This window comes from Heteronotia binoei, chromosome 1 (genome assembly GCF_032191835.1).
Source record: "Heteronotia binoei isolate CCM8104 ecotype False Entrance Well chromosome 1, APGP_CSIRO_Hbin_v1, whole genome shotgun sequence".
NCBI lineage: Eukaryota > Metazoa > Chordata > Lepidosauria > Squamata > Gekkonidae > Heteronotia > Heteronotia binoei.
In genome coordinates this window covers 148,056,262-148,073,505 of record NC_083223.1, presented here as the reverse complement: position 1 = coordinate 148,073,505, position 17,244 = coordinate 148,056,262, and the positions used below count along the sequence as shown (strand labels likewise).

General features: G+C 41.3%; 1 protein-coding gene across 3 annotated transcripts in view; it reads left to right on the top strand.

The window, feature by feature from the left end:
* The window catches only part of RPS6KA2 (ribosomal protein S6 kinase A2), a 428,828-nt gene that overhangs the window by 404,633 nt on the left and 6,951 nt on the right, over window positions 1-17,244 (top strand). For all 3 annotated transcript variants that reach the window (XM_060242135.1, XM_060242152.1, XM_060242144.1), the window contains 4 exons: window positions 5,420-5,545; window positions 11,404-11,493; window positions 15,044-15,202; window positions 16,299-16,460. In XM_060242135.1, coding sequence (XP_060098118.1) covers window positions 5,420-5,545; window positions 11,404-11,493; window positions 15,044-15,202; window positions 16,299-16,460 — 537 coding nt within the window. The remainder of the gene's footprint in view (window positions 1-5,419; window positions 5,546-11,403; window positions 11,494-15,043; window positions 15,203-16,298; window positions 16,461-17,244) is intronic.

Here is a 17,244-nt window from a genome sequence, read left to right as displayed (position 1 = left end):
ATATATAATGGAAATTACTCCTTTTGCTGATGTACTGCCTTTGCTAATTAGTTTTTCCAATGGGTTAAGTGCTCTGTTGGCCATGACTATAGGAATAATTTGATGCAGAGCATGATGGACTTGGGTGTACTGGTACCAGGGGATAGAAATTTTAAATTTATGCTCTAGCTGGCTGTGAGTGCTCAATTTACCGTTGGTAGTAATATCTAACAATTTGAAAATATTGTTATCTCTCCATACCTTAAAATTGTTTATATTCTGACCTGGGGGGAACCATGATTGTCCCAGAAAAGCCATCAACGGCAAGGATGCAGGAGAAAGAGTATTTCTCCATTGGTCCCATAGACTTAAGGTATGTTTAAGAAAGGGATTGGAGAGAGTAGTTTTCCCTCTATCTGATTTAGAGTAACTCATATTTTTGAAATTAATTTTTCATTATCTCCCAGCAGAACTTTCTCCATTTCTGTTTGCTCTCGTCTTATTCCTTCAGCTTTGATATCATTTTCCACCAAACTCTTTATTTGTTGCATTTGAAACCAGTCATATTTGTTATTCAACTCCTCCGCAGATTTCAATTCTATTTTGCCACATTGTATTTTTAATAATTGATTGTATGACAACCCTTTTTCTTCACGGTCTTAGCTGTTATTTTTATCACTTCTTCTGGCACTATCCATAATGGCTTTCTCTCATCACCATACTTCTTATACTTCATCCATGCATTTAACAGATTATTTCTTATAAAATGGTGTGAGAAAAAACCATCCATTTTTTTCTTCCCATAGTACATATAAGCGTGCCAGCTGAATTTATTTCCATGACCCTCCAACATTAAAAGTTTTTTATTTGACAGCATCACCCAATCTTTTATCCATACTAAACAAACTGCATCATGATATATTCTTAAGTCTGGTAGCTGGAATCCTCCTCTCTCCTTAGCAGCTGTTAAAATTTTCATTTTAATCCTTGGTTTCTTCCCAGCCCAAACAAATTCTGAAATCTTCCTTTGCCGTTTATTGAATTGTTTACTGTCTTTCACAATCGGAATAGTTTGAAACAAATACATTATTCTCGGCAAAATGTTTATCTTAATTGCTGCTATTCTGCCCAGCAAAGTCAAATTAAGATTATTCCATTTCATCAAATCTTCATCCATCTTATGCCATAGCTTTTCATAGTTATTTTTAAACAGATCAATATTCTTCATTGTTATCTCCAAGCCCAAATATTTTACTTTGGAAGCAACTTCACATCCCGTCAATCTCTGCAATTCTTTTTGTTTGCTTGTATATTTTTACATAAAAGTTTTGACTTTTCTTTATTAACATAAAAGGAAGGAAAACTGCCAAAATCTTTTTTTGAACTGGTTAAACAAGAAAATTTGGAAGATATCTGGAGAAAATTTAACCCGGAAGTAAGAGACTATACTTTTTTTTCAGCGAGACATAACACTTCTTCCAGAATTGACGTGTTATGGGGTACTAAAGATTTGGGCCTTATAACTTAAAAAGTAGAGATTTTACCAAAGATAAGTGCTGATCATAACCCAATATTATGGATTACAAAATTATCAAAGATTTCAGGTTTTCACGGCTGGTAACATCATTAGGGATTGTAGAATCTTTTGGGCTCAAGTGCCGTGTTCTACTGGAGAAAGTTTTTCTTCCAGACGTTTTGTTCTCGGCTGCGGAGAACATCCTCAGTGGCGTTGCAGTTGGAGCAGGCACTCTGACCTTCTTGGCTGCTGTGCATTAAGTCAATGCACAGCAGCCAAGAAGGTCAGAGCACCTGCTCCGGCTGCAACACCACTGAGGATGTTCTCCGCAGCTGAGAACTAAACGTCTGGAAGAAAAACTTTCTCCAGTAGAACACAGCACTTGAGCCCGAAAGATTCTACAATCCCTAATAATTACAAAATTGCAAAAAAAATCAAGAAGATGGAGAATAAATGAAGATTTGTTACAAAATAAAGAAACTGTGACATTTCTAGAAAATGAAACAAGAGCTTTCTTCCAAGTAAATGATAAAGATGATATAGAATTTAAGATGGTATGGGACGCTTATAAAGCAGTAATGAGAGGGATACTGATTACATTAAATAATGATAAAAGAGTGAAAGAAAATCAGAGATTAGACATTCAAAATATGATAAAGAAAAAAGAAGGGGAACTGAGAAAAAGGCCAGGGAAAAAGAAAATTATAAGGGAGATTACTATATTACAAACTCAAATGAGACATTTGCTGAATAAAGAAATTGAATGGAATTTGAAAAAAATTGCAACAGAAATCTTTTGAGGGTGCGAATAAGCCTGGAAAGTGTTTAGCTTGGCAATTGAAGAAAAAGAGAAAGTAAAACTATTAGCAAAATTGTGACTGGCGGAAGAGAGATAATAGATCAAGAAGGAATAAAAAGAATTTTTTAAGTATTATGCCAACTTATTCAAAGGTGTGAAAATAAGAAAAGAAAAGATTGAAGAGTACTTGCAAAATGTTAAAATAGCACCCCTAATGGAAAATATGAAGAAAATTTTAAATGATCCAATTGAAAAAATTGAAATTGAAACAGCAATTAATGCAATAAAAATTGGTAAGGCGCCTGGGCCAGATGGTTACACGGCTAAATTTTCAATTTTTTTTAAAGAATTAGTACCAAAATTACAAAAATTGATGAATATGATAAGAATAAAAGGGAAAATACCAAATACCTGGAAGGAAGCTGTAATTTCGTTGATACCTAAAGAAGATAGAGATGTCATGAATGTACAGAATTATAGACCAATTTCATTATTAAATATTGATTATAAGATATACACAAGAATCTTGGCAGAACGACTTAAACAATATTTTGATTAATTTTATAAAGGAAGATCAAGCAGGATTTCTCCCTAAAAGACAAATAAGAGATAATATAAGAACAGTTGTAAATATTGTAGAATATTATGAAAAACATCCAGAAAAAAGTTGCATTATTCTTTGTGGATGCAGAGAAAGCTTTTGATAATCTGAACTGGGACTTTATGTTTGCAGTTATGGAAAAGATAGAACTTGGAAAGCACTTTATAAGAATGATAAAAGCAATTTATACAAAACAGAGTATAAATGCAGATCTTACAGATAATATGATGATTAGTAAAGGTACAAGACAAGGTTGCCCGCTTTCACCGTTGTTGTTTATTATGACTCTTGAAATTTTACTGATACAAGTACAAGATGATAAAGAAATAGAAGGTCTAAAAATCAGAGGATCTATTTATAAATACAGAGCATTTGCTGATGACAGAATGTTCATAACTGAAAATCCTGTACAAGTAACACCTTTGTTGTTAGTTAAGATACAAGAATATGGAGAATTGGTGGGATTTTATGTTTCCTTTTGTATTTTCCCACAGCCTACTGAAAGATCTATCCTATCTTAAACCAATTTACTCCAAATCCTATGCGGATCTATTCAATGGGGCTGAATCCCAGGAAAGTGTTCCTAGGATAGGGAGCTTTCAAAGCTGCTCTCTCACAATTGGGGAGGCTTTGCCCATGGCTCATTTGGGGTTCCCAGCTTGAGTCAGAGGGGTGGACATGCTTGTTTCAGTCATCACCACCTTCCCCCTCCCCAGTCAAAGATTATTCAGAGGAGGACTCATAGCCACCACCTTAGCCCTACCCAGCCCTGCTGATGTAGCAAGAAATCAGTGTGGAGGCTCTAGAGGATGCTTGGATGGGGGGCAGGGGCAATCACTGATACATGTCTTGTCAGAATTTGTTCTCTCCCCTTTGCACATTCCCTTGTCAGTGGGGCTGATTAGTGTGTGTGTCAAGCCCTCCATCTTCCTGGCTCTGGGCATGGCCACTGCTGGGATGGGTGGGCAGACCCTGGGCTGCTGACTGGTGATTGGTCACTGGGATGGGTGGGCAGACCCAGGGCTGCTGGCTGGTGATTTGTCACCTGCATCTTAAGAATCTTCCCCCTTTGCTGACCCCCTTGTTGGAGTGAGAATGGAGGGGAGCAGAACCAGGTTATTCCCCCTCTCTCGGCCTAGTCTGAGCTAAGGCACAGCTCTGTGGAAGGGAGTCCCACCACTAGGGTTTGCTTCCAGGTCACTGTGGAAAGTGGACAGGGGCCCAGGCTGGTGGCTGAATGCATTGATCTGGGGAGCATCTGGCTGCATTGGCTGCCTGGCAGAGGTGCAGAGCTGAATCCTGCCACATTCCTTCATTTGGTGCAATTAAAACACAGGCATTCCTGGAAAGGCCCTGAAGGCGGACAGAACCCTGGGTGCACAGAGCGAGTCTTTAAAATTCTCCACAGACAATGCACCCCCCCCCATTGCCTGCATTCAGAGCAGACTGCTTCCCCTGCCCCACCCTTGGTATGCTACTGCAGCAGTTACCCATGTTTCTAGTTTAATACTGTAATGTGTACTCTTTGTAGAACCTCTTTTCCTAATAAAACACACATACGTGCATGAACATACTCACCACTTGATCTCCTGCATAAGAACTGTAAATATTCATGAGAAATCACTATACCACAGAATCAATGAGACCAAAATCGTATCCAAAAAGAATGCTCAGAGATATAACTCATGGCATTACGTAGCCATTTTCTTAATTTTTTTTCAGGGACAATATTTGGAATTAGCCACCTTTCAGGAGAAAGCCACATACTGATTTCTCACTAGTGTTGCTCCGCCCCCAGGCTTCTGTTTTCCCCAGCTCAAGCAATTGATTTCCCACCAGTTGCCCCATGGGTACATTTTGACTCATGGCTCCCTCCAGGTGCTGTCACGGCTTTGTGATGCTGTCATTGAAGGAAGCTGTGCATCAAAATGCGGCCTCAGAGCAACTGGTGGGAAATTGATTGCTTGTGCTGGAAAAGGGGGAGCAGAAGCCTGGGAGTGGAGCAGTGCTCATGAGAAATCAGTAACAATGTAGTATATAAATTGATTCCCCAACTTAAAGAAACTGAGGCAGCAGTATCAGCTAAGACTCTTTTATGCCTTTTCTTTCTTTAGGTACGGAGAAGGCATAAGCAATGATGTTTAAAAAACAACTTATCCAAACTGACACAGCAGAGGAATGCTGATAGCAGTAGAGATTTTTTTTTTTTTTTTTTTTTTTTTTTGCATTTTGACCACCTTTCCTAACATCTGGGAAACATTTTAAAAACACCACTGAGCTCAGCAGAGCTTAATCTCAAATAAACATGTCTAAGATTGTTTAGGATGGTAGCCCTGTTGGTCTGCAGTAGAAGAGATCGATTGAGTCCTGAATTTTTGGCTAAGAATGTAGCCTAAATTTGACTAGAATAATGTAATTAATAAGATGAGTAGTTGTCATTTAATTGTCAATGCCACAGAATCTTCTGATGTGTGCTAACAGAAGTTCTGCCTTCTTATTGCTATTATTTTGTTTTCTTCTGTAGCAGTTACATGGGAACAATATTCACTTTACAGATGGATATGAGATCAAGGAGGACATAGGCATTGGCTCTTACTCAGTATGCAAGAGGTGTATACACAAAGCCACACTAACAGAGTTTGCAGTGAAGGTAAGAAATCACTCTCGCTCATGTGGCTGCATGTAACCGGATGTTCTTTATCATCTGCTGCAATTAGTGAGGTTCAGTTGGAGGCATTTTTAATGGCTGGATGCAGAGATATACAGTAACCAAGGATGTAGGAAGTGCAAAGTTCTTACAGATCTTTCATTGTAAGTTCTTGACCTTTATACCTTAGACAGATTTAAAGAATGGGTTTTGTTTACATACTCACAGCTTAAGTTTTTATTAAGATGAGGACTTGAGATCATTTTGTTAAAATAAGATCGGCCAAGGTTGTTACTTATCCCTACTTCTGGTTGCCCTCTTTGTAGAACCATCAGAAATAGCAACATTACATTATGTTGATATTAAATAATTTGATATATAAAATTATTATTCATCCTGATGGTACAGCATTAACATTAATTGATTCCAAGGATTCAACATTAGTATAGTTGAGGTTTTAAAAACTTTCACAAAGTTATTGGACTACAAAATAAATATCAAGAAATCTGAATTGATGAATCTATCCCTAACATTAATTGAATACATAATACACTTTTTAAGAGTAATTTGGTCATTGACAGTCTTGCCATCAGGCAATCAAAATGGTAGAGAATTGGATATTGGCTTTGAGGCTTTTGCGACATATTTCGCAGATAATATCCTGACTCTCTGCCAGGACCTACTCACCATGATTGATACAGTACGCGAGCTGAGAGCCCCTTGGCCGTCTTCTGGTCCAATATTGGACTGCTTCAGCGGGCTCTTACTGGAGGATGTGGACAGTATCCTGGCTGCAGTGAAGCCTACCACTTGCCTCCTGGATCCCTGTCCATCCTGGCTGGTGAAAGCCAGCTGGGATGGTATCAGGGACTCTCTGGGTGATATTGTCAACTTGTCCCTTTCAATAGGGACCTTCCCAGATAAATTGAAGGAGGCAGTGGTTTGTCTGCTTTTGAAAAAAAACATCATTAGACCCTGAAGTCTTGGCCAACTACCACCCAGTTTCGAATTTACCATTTCTGGGTAAGGTAGTTGAGAAAGCGGTGGCGGAGCAGTTACAGGTTTTCTTGGATGAGACATCTGCCTTGGACCCATTCCAGTTCGGCTTTCACCGAGGCCATGGGTCAGAGACTGTCCTAGTCGGTCTCACAGATGACTTAAAAAGGCACCTGGATCAAGGCGGGTCAGCGCTACTTATACTTCTCAATTTGTCAGCAGCATTTGACACTGTCGATTACGACCTTATGACCCACTGCCTCGCCATCGCCAGAGTTCAGAGGATGGCCTTACAATGGTTTTCCTCCTTTCTCCAGGGATGGGGACAAAGGGTGGTGCTTGGCGAGCAGACTTCCTTGCGGCATCCACTTATATGTGGAATGCCACAGGGAGCTATTCTCTCACCAATATTATTTAACATCTATATGTGCCCCCTTGCCCAGATTGCCTGAGGTTTTGGGCTGGGTTGCCACCAGTATGCTGACGATACCCAGCTCTATTTGTTGATGAGTGGCCGGCCAGTCGCTGCCCCTGACCAGTTGTCCGAGGTATTGGGAGCTGTGACTAGGTGGTTACAACAGAGCCGGCTGAAGTTGAATCCAGCTAAGACGGAGGTCCTGTACCTAAGTTGGGGTGGAGTGGGTATAGGCATCGAGCTCCTAGCTTTGGATGGTGCCACATTGGTGCCAGCCCAACAGGTGAGGAGCTTGGGAGTGACCTTGGATGCCTCCCTTTCCATGGAGGCCCAGGTCACGATGGTTGCCAGGTATGCCTTTTGTTTTCTTCGGCAGATCAGGCAGCTAGCACCATATCTATCCCCCCCAGGACCTGGCTGCAGTGATCCACACAATGGTCACTTCCATTCTAGACTACTGTAACTCGTTCTACGCTGGCTTACCCTTGAGACTGATCCAGAAACTGCAGCGGGTGCAGAATGTGGCGGCTCGCCTGCTGACTACACCACCTTTACGGGTGGGCATTCAGCCAGCGCTCCACAGTCTGCACTGGCTGCCCATTGAGTACCGGATCCGCTTCAAGGTTTTAGTGCTAACATTTAAAGTCTTATGCGGCCTGGGACCAATATACCTGCAAGACAGTCTCTTTCCATATATGCCCAGGAGGTCATTACATTCAGCCTCCCAACATCTGTTGGCCGTCCCCGGCCCAAGAGACGCCCTCCTCGCCTCGACTAGGACCAGGACTTTTTCAGTCCTGGCCCCAACCTGGTGGAATCATCTCCCTATTGAGATCCGGGCCCTACCTGGCTTATTAGCCTTCCATAGGGCCTGTAAAACGGAGCTGTTCTGCCAGGCTTTTAGCTGAGGCTGTGGGTGTCTATTCTTGATCTGGTTGGCCTCCCCAGCCAGCACTGTCATCTGTGCTAGGAAATGGAATAAAAACTGCCATCCCTATGAGATATCATGATGTGAGATGGCTAGGCTGGGCAATATGTGATGTCATGGTAATCTGAGTGCTGTTGAGTTGTCTGTTTATAAATGTTTTTATTGTATTTTATTGTTTTATTGTGTGTTGCGTTTCGCCCTGAGCCCTGTGGGGCTCAGGGCGGAATAGAAATTTACTAAAATAAATAAATAAATAATTTGAGTGGAATTCCCTAGAAGATAGCCATAAAATACTAAGATGGGAAATTGCTAATCATAGAAAGTAATGTGAGGAAGAAGTCATGTTATTAAAATGGATATCTTTCTAAAGATATCATTTGTATTTATAAATCTTTCTTAGACTATTAATGTATCAAAATTGAATACCTTGCAAACAGTAAAACCATAATATTTATGACACCTCATAGTACCAAAGACAGCTCAGCCTGAAACGCCACACAAGCTGGGTGACTGAACACATAAGGACTGCCCCCTGAGAAACCCCACATATTAAGTGATATCTAGTTGATGCCCTCTCTCCCAACACCATCCTGTATATCTGATCAAGGAGAAATGAGGAAAGCCATTTCAAGGCTACTCCACAAACTCCCATGTCAGCAAGGTGGTGGGTGAGTAGGTCGTAGTTGACCGTGTCAAACACTGCTGAGAGATCAAATAACAATAGTAGTGCCCAGGGGTTGTTTTGTAGGAAAAATAGGTGGTGGAGCTCATCCAGGGATTGTTATGCAGCTGCACCTACTATTCAATGGACAAGGTGGGAAGGAGGAGGTAGAACTCTCAGAATCCGAGGCCTGGTAGTGCCAACCTGCCTTGATCCAGCTATTTACAGAGATCATCTACCAGGATGACCAACACCATCTCTACCCCATGGCTGGGGCAAAAAACGGACTGGAATGGATGCAATGCCAATGTGTCATCCAGAAAACTCTGGGACTGCTTGGCTACCGCTCTCTCAGTTACCTTACCCAGAAATGATCAATTCAAGACTGGGCAGTAATTGGAAGGATCAGCATGATCCAAGGATGGCTTTTTCAAGAGCGGTGCCACCACAGGTTCTTTCAGACCCTCTGGATAGAATCCTGTTTCCAGGGACAGATTGATAATTTCCATAAGTGGGCCCCATATTGTCTCATCACTGGCTTTCACTAGCTAAGAGGGACATGGATCTAAGAGGCACCTTAAAAGAAAAGGATGGTGTTAGTTACCTCCATGTTTGAGAGAAGACAGATGGAGTGTAACAACAGGGTCTCAGTTCATTAACTTCAGCATTCCACAATTAAGAAGGGTACATTTCCACATCAAATATTTGTTTCACTATGTTTCCCCACAGAGTTAAATCCAAACAAATAGTAACCATATAAACTATTCTTATTATTCCTGTTCGGTCCTATTAAACACCTTCATTATACTGTATGTTAATTTGCTGCTCACCTTCTACCTATATGTATGGACTGGTACTTCCATTTCAATGTACTTGTAGAAGTGTGCATGCACCCAAAAGCTTATATCTTGAATAAAACTTTGTGGGTCTTAAAGGTGCCACTGGACTCAAATTTTGTTCTGTTAGCTAAATTAAAACAGGAGTGAGACACAAAGAGGACCTATTTTTAGAAGGAGATGTGGCTGTAATAAAAATATCTGTGCTTCTTAGCAGCAAAGATCTCCAGTATTTTCCCTTGGTAGTTTATCTGCATTCAAATTAATCTTGCAGATGAAAACTGTCAGTTTCAAATTCCTGCATGCCATGACTGTTGATTCCTATTTTTTTTTTTTAGGAAGTTATATTTATCTTGTATATAGTTAGTGGGGCTGTTCTCTCTTGAGGAATGACTTGAATATGAAATGATTCATAGAATTTATGAATGAATTAAGATTTTCCCTTGTGATACACGTCTCCAAACAATGTGTCATGGGGGCATTTTGTAACTTGTTATCATCCCAATGACTACAATCTAAAGCACACTGTATACAATAAATTAGTTTAAGCAGTGATAATATAAAATGTTCTCTTCCTTAGGTTTCCTCTATACAAGTGGCATTTTTTTTAGCCTCCTCAGAAAGTTGTGCCAGGTATAAATATTTTAAATAAATGTTGGTGTTAGCCAGAGAGAAGGGTTCACCCATATTGCTGCTCCTTATCCCTTTCTTTTATGCATTTCTGCTACTGTACTGGAGCTCTATATATTTTGTGTGTGGGGCCACGGTCACACTCACCATTAAACCCATCGCTATTATATCCCGCAGCTTTTTTACAACGAATTTCCTGATCAGTCATCCCTCCATCCTTCAGTTCTAAGCAGCGTTGGTCCCATCGTTGGTTGATCAGAGGTCTCAACTGGACCTCATTTTTTGAGATGGTATTCCGCACTCGTGCAAGCACAGTACCGTGGGATATTGTGCTTGGCTTTTTTTTTTTTAAGGTGCCAGAAAAGGTGGGCGATTTGCCCCCCCCCCCATTTAAACACCCGGCCAGGGAGGGGAAACCCAGGAGTTCTCTTTGCTGCCTCTCCACCTGGAAGGGAGACGGCAAAGGTGGGTCATCTTCCTCCTCCCCCCATTTAAACGGGACAGGGTAAAAGCCAGAATGGGCTGGAACAGGCCGGAATGGGCATCAAACAACGTAGACTGTCACAAAAAATGAACACCCCGCCAGGGTGTTTAAATGGGAGAGAGCACGGGAACTCTCTTTGCTGTCTCTCCACCTGGTGGGGAGAAGGCAAAGGTGGCCGATCTGCCTTTTCCTCACATTTAAACACCCCACCTGGGTGTTTAAAGGGGGGAGGAGCCCGGGAACTGCCTTTGCCATCTCCCTGCCTGGCAAGGAGACACCAAAGGTGGGCGATCTGCCTCCCCCCCCCCATTTAGGAAAGGTCCCCTGTGCAAGCACCAGTCATTTTCGACTCTGGTGTGATGCTGCTTTCGCAAAGTTTTCATGGCAGACCTTTTACAGGTTGGTTTGACATTGCCTCCCCCAGTTATTACATTTCCCCCCCCAGCAAGCTGGGTACATATTTTACCGACCTCGGAAGGTTGGAAGGCTGAGTCAACAATTGCTGGCGCAATGATATCATTTGGAGTGGGCTGTCGCAGGGAAGCAGATGTGCGCTTGTGACGAGTCGGCTACAATGGAGCGTTCAAACATAGGAAGTACGCGTGGGAGTCGTTGGAAGCATTCTTATTCCAGATTTAATGTACTATCAAAAAAGTCCACGTCCCAGTCGTGGCAGTTCAGGACACGAACGAGCCAAGACCATTGCCAGATGCTGATGTTTGGACAAGCGCATAAAATTCGACATGCATCTGGCTTTCATCCATGCCCATCTCGTCAGTTTATGTGCACTTGACCTCGGCCCCTGTGTACTTTTTAGTGAAAGCACAAAAAAAGGCTAATGGGTGTTAGCTGTCCCTCCGCTTGCCTGCTGTCAGTCTTAAGCTTATTACTGTGCTCATCATTTTTTCCAGATAATTGATAAGGGCAAAAGGGACCCCTCTGAAGAAATTGAGATTCTGCTAAGATATGGACAGCATCCAAACATCATCACTCTCAAAGATGTAAGTAGTCTTCAGTATAATATATATTCTAATAGTGAAATGTGGCCCCTGTGTAGAAGAAGATAAACAGTTTTACAAATGTGGGGAAATGTCAAAAAATACATTGGGGGTAATCCCCCCCCCAAACCCAATAGCACTGTTGGCACGTGTGCAGACAGAACTCCAGTGCTCTTACACCTATCATGTTGCTAAGGCAGTGAAGCTTCAGGTGGAAGTGGGAGGAGTTGTTGCAGCTGTTGAGGCAGTGAGCAGGCCAGGTGAGCAGCTGGCTGAGGTGGCAAAGAGGCTGGAGGTCTAAGTGAGCCACTGCCACAGCCAAGGCAGTAAAATTGCCAGGGGTCATAAACCATCACCATTGCCAATGAGGTGGCAAAGCTACTAGGGAGTTGGCAAGCTGCCACCACTGCAGCAACAAAGAGGCTAGGCGAGCTGTCAAGACAGCAAAAAGGCCAGGTGAGCTGCTGAGGCAGCGAAGAGACTGGGAGGCTGGGTGAGGTGCTGCCACCACTAAGGCAGCAAAAGGGCCTGGTGAGCCACCACTGCTAATGCAGAAAGGGAATGTGATGTGGTGGGAGAGTCAGAAAGAAAGAAGTAGGCATGGAGGGAGAAAGCTAGAGAATCAGAAAGCAAGAGGGGGTGGGGGGGGAGAAAAAGGAGAGATAACAAGAGAAGTGGGGGGTAACGGAATGGCTGATCCCACAGATTGCTTGTGGGTCCCCACTTCTCCCATCTTATTAGCAAACGTACCTGCAGGAAAATGAGAAAGGCTGGTGATAGAAAGTAGTGTGAAAGCAGCTCCTTTTGTGTAGCTATTCAGTTCCTGTATGTTTAGGTTTAGTTATACTTGCAAGAAAACATAGGTTTTTTTGGAGCTGATTAGTATTGAATTCTGGAAGGGGAAGTATTGAATTCTGGAAGCTCTGCATGAAGGAGTTTTGCACCTTTTCCTTTTGAAGGAAGGAAACACAAGTCTTAAGGGGCCATTCAGCACAAAGAGCTTCATGAGACCTGGCCAGTAGGAAATAGTAGAAGATGTTATATAAACATGCCCGCTGCTCTTCCCATTGATTCTACAGTGTACAATCAGCAGGTTTTGGTGCCTGAACAAATTGGGGAGGGGACTGACTGAGGAATGGAGCTTTTTTTCTACTGTGTATTGCCTTTTTAAGAGGCCAACCCAGAAGGCTTCAGTGCAGGCAGTGGTTGATCCAGTCTCCCAAAATAAAGGCTCCAAAGGTACAAAGTTCCTTCCTTTACGTGTTTGTTGACTTGATATACCACGTTTCACAAAGAGCCATCCTGTAAACTCACAACAATGACATCAAACTAAGACATATTCAATTTCCAAAAGACACAAGCTGGAAACTGAATATGTCTTAGTTTGACGTCATTGTTGTGAGTTTACAGGATAGCTCTTGGATGAAGCTTGTTTGTGAAACATGGTATATCAAGTTGACAAATATGTAAAGGAAGGAACTTTGTACCTTTGGAGCCTTTATTTTGGGAGACTGGATCAGTCACATCTTGTGAAATTGACTGTGATTGAATTTCTAGGGGAAGCCTTTTGAATGGACCTTTTGCATTCTCCATGGAATCTTCTTGAAAATTATTGTGGAATCCATCCCCTCATGAAATATATTTCCTGTGCATTTGGGGTATCTTTATAAATTATTTGGACACTTTATTCTATTATTGTTGATTCATTTTGTGTTTGCCCAGTGGTTTTGCTTTGATCTGTTTACTGTGTAGCCACTTTGTTTCCTGTCCCCCTGGAGGAAACAGCAGCTTTGGAGGGTAGACTCAATATCATATCCCAAATCTTGGGAGTTCCCCTCCCAAGATTTTTTTTTAAAAAAGGTTATCCCCTGTGCAAGATTCGAATTGTTACTGACCCATAGGGTGATGTCACATCATGACATTTTCTTGGCAGACCTTTTATTGGGTGGTTTGCCATTGCCTTCCCCAGTCATCTACACTTGCCCTCAGCAAGCTGGGTACTCACCCCACCGACTTCAGAAGGATGGAAGACTGAGTCAACCTTGAGCCGGCTACCTGCACCCAGCTTCCACCAAGCTCAAACTCAGATTGTGAGCAAAGCTTGGACTTCAGTAGTGCAGCTTACCACTCACTGTCCCCAAATCTCCAAGAGTGAAGGCTCAGAGTGAAAAAGTAGGGTACAATGGTAAACATTTCAGGGGATCCAAACAGATCAAGGAATACTTACGCAAACCAGTTTATGTGCGGAACTCACACCAATGCACTGTCAAACTTCTCACATCAGTAGAACACACCCACACAACTCCACGCCCATGATTCTGCCCAGTTATTTCATCATACTTCCTTAATTTTACTCCCTTTGAAAATTATCCAATATTTTCCTGAAATAAAGTAATTTTTTTAAACAAATCATGTTTCGTGTTACGTGAAAAATATATAACAATGCAACACGATTTTCTTTTACTGAATACATCCCTTGCTTCCACCCGCCCCCATTCTTTATGGTATTCCACGTGGTTTTGATAATGTGTCATTGCATTGGGATTACTTTCTTCCCCCCTTCAATTAAAATCACTCCTGACGATTATAATTTTTTTTTTTCAAATAAGATCGTTACAACGCAACTAAATAAATAGGGATGTTACATGAACTACTTTAAAGATGCGCAATTGCCACCTTTATCGATCCCCCCTGTATGGCCTCAAATGGGATGGGAATTTGATTATGTTTATAGGTTTATATTTTTGATAGGTTGGGGAAACTTTCTCCCTTAACCCCTCTGCATAAATCTCCCCCCCCCCACACACACACACCTTGTTTGTAATTTGTTATAGCTTTTAATTGAAAACTGTGTGCTTAACATTCAGCGTTTGTGGATAAAAATGGTGGATCACTGACTTAGGGCGAAATGACAGGGTGAAAGGAAAACACATGACTTTGCCAGTATTATGCCTCTGGCATTACGTTGTAACGCAAACAACGATGATCGCTTTGTAACGTGAACACACATGCGTGTTAAAAAAAAGGGAAACGTATGAGGGAGGGGGAAATTGCTATGATTGTGGGGGAAACTCCAGGAGCAGCAGTAATGCGGAATCAGAACACATGGAACAGATTGGGAATTGAATCCAGGAGAAATCCTCTAGTGCAGAATCGGGAAATCACACCCACATGGAACAACCCTGGAGTGAAAGGGAGGCAACCGCCAAATGCGAAATCAGCCTGATTGTCCCTATAGGGACATGGGTGACTGTGTTATGTGATTAAATGATGCTGGGAGGGGAACTGTGACTCAGCTCCCATAAGGCTGTGCAAAAACACACATGCACAAAATAATATTGATAACATGAATTTAGATGTATGCCAAACACTAAAACTTTTTTAAAACAACAAAGTCAGTGTTTGCTCAAGAGGACCCTGCACTGCTGTTATTCTTCAACAGTTATAGTCCATTTTTGTTATTGTAACCAAATCAAGATAATACCAGAGTGCCCTATGAATAATAATAGAGAATTTTATGAATAAAAGTCAGATGTCTTTTCTGTTCTTGTAGGTTTATGATGATGGGAAATATATATACCTTGTGATGGAGCTGATGCGAGGGGGAGAACTCTTAGACCGGATACTTCGACAGAAGTGCTTTTCTGAACAAGAGGCTAGTGATGTGTTTTGTACCATCACCAAAACAGTGGATTATTTGCATTTCCAGGGAGTGAGTACTATTTCCTCTATATCCAGCAAGCATTCTTACAATGTTATCTTGCTTTGATTTAGAAATGCTGAATGATAAGGACCCAAAACGGGATACTAAAATGCAGATAAACTTGGAGGTGATTAATGTACTACTGCAAAACAAATGTCAAGAGTATGAAATGGAATTGCTTCCTGCTATTTTCAAATGCACAGATGTGACTCTTACATGGCATCCTCCAGGCTGAAGAGTTAATTAATTAACAGTGCAGTCCCAAGCAGAGTTTTACTTTTCCACTGAAGTTATACCCAACTGAATATAGACTGAAGCAAATGTGCTTAGAAGTGCATAACCCTGCTTGGGACTGAACTGTATGCAGCTATCACAAGGCATTTATTTATTAAGAGAGCTTGCTTAACCTTGTTCCTATCTGTTGGAAAATTCACTTTGCAAATGTTAGGGCTGGTACATATTTGGTAATTTTAGATCTCCAGTATATCAGAAGATGATGCTTGTCGTGTCAAGTATTCCAGGCACTAGGGAAGTTGCATCTGCCTGGATCCGTATCCACTTAATATGTTACCTACAGTTGTGTGTATGATACTAGCAATGTCACTAGCATGACTCAACCTTTAACTGCAAGCTCAGAAGTTGCAGACCTTACTGGAAGTCATATGAGAATAACCATAGCAGCCACACAGCTCTGAGCACCACTGAATTGGGCCTTTGTCTGGTGTTTGTGTCCACCTCTCCTGCAAGAAGTGATAGTAGTTGTCTATATAACAATGTTTTTTAAATATAGCAGAAGCGCAGTTATTGTTGTTAACTGGATATTTTTAATATTTTGAAAGGCCAGTGATAACTATCAAGAATTGCCCAGTTCTTTTGGCTCATAGCTAAAATGCATCCTCATTTTCATTATTGCTTGGCAAATGTCTATAGTGCATAGCTCCAAATGTCCAAAAACAAGAAACAAAGTATCAATTACACTTGCTGCCATAATTTCTGTCAGTTATTAGTAAATCTTACAGATTTGCAGTTGTCATCACAAATGGAGTTTGACACTGATTATTACAGCAACAATTTTATTTTATGTAACAGTTCACTTCATTTTCAGGTTGTCCACCGAGATCTGAAGCCAAGTAATATCCTTTATATGGATGAGTCAGGGAATCCAGATTCAATCAGGATCTGTGATTTTGGATTTGCCAAGCAACTGAGAGCTGAGAATGGTCTGCTAATGACTCCTTGTTATACAGCCAATTTTGTAGCACCTGAGGTATGTGGCAGGAACCATCTTTCATGATGCACAGAGAAAAAGAGGGTTAAATATGAATTTATGTTTTACTGTCTCCCACACTGAAAGGAGCAAAAACACCCCAAACAAACTCTGACTTCTATCTTAGCCCAAGCTCCACTTCACTCCATTGCCACTGATATACTTATCCAATTAAATATGATGTTAGAAAGGTCACCATGTGTGTGATACGCAGTGGGCTTGACAGAGGTGAGTTTCCATGCTTGCTTACAAAAATATCTTTTTATTTGGAGTCCGTTAACTGTATGTATTAGATGGCAATATAGTAACCGCAGCACGACACATATTGTGGATAACAATATCTGTAAAAAGGAGGATTTGCATGCCATCTAGTGGGAGCAGTATTCTCTGTGCCTAGTATGCTGCAGGAAAACAAACCACATGTTGAACAAGCACAGTTAGTTGTGTGCCAAAGTCAGTTTAATGGTATAAAAGCCTTTGTTTTTCCAGTTTTCACCTGAGTTTAAATATGACCTTTATTTGTGCTCTTACAGTATATTGGGTAAGAAGTCACAGTTCTGGTGCAAAGAAGTACTCACCGTATTTTCAGATGAGTCAAGCAGAAGGCATTATGCCCTGTGCAGTCATCAAAACATGCTGTTACATACTGTATTTAATTTTCAAAGGCAGTAATCCTGAGGTTATACACATGCATGTTCATTCATTGTCCAAATGTTTTAAGACATTTTAATAATCAGTGCAACTAGTTTCTATAATACACTCTTTATCACTGTTCAGTGTGGAA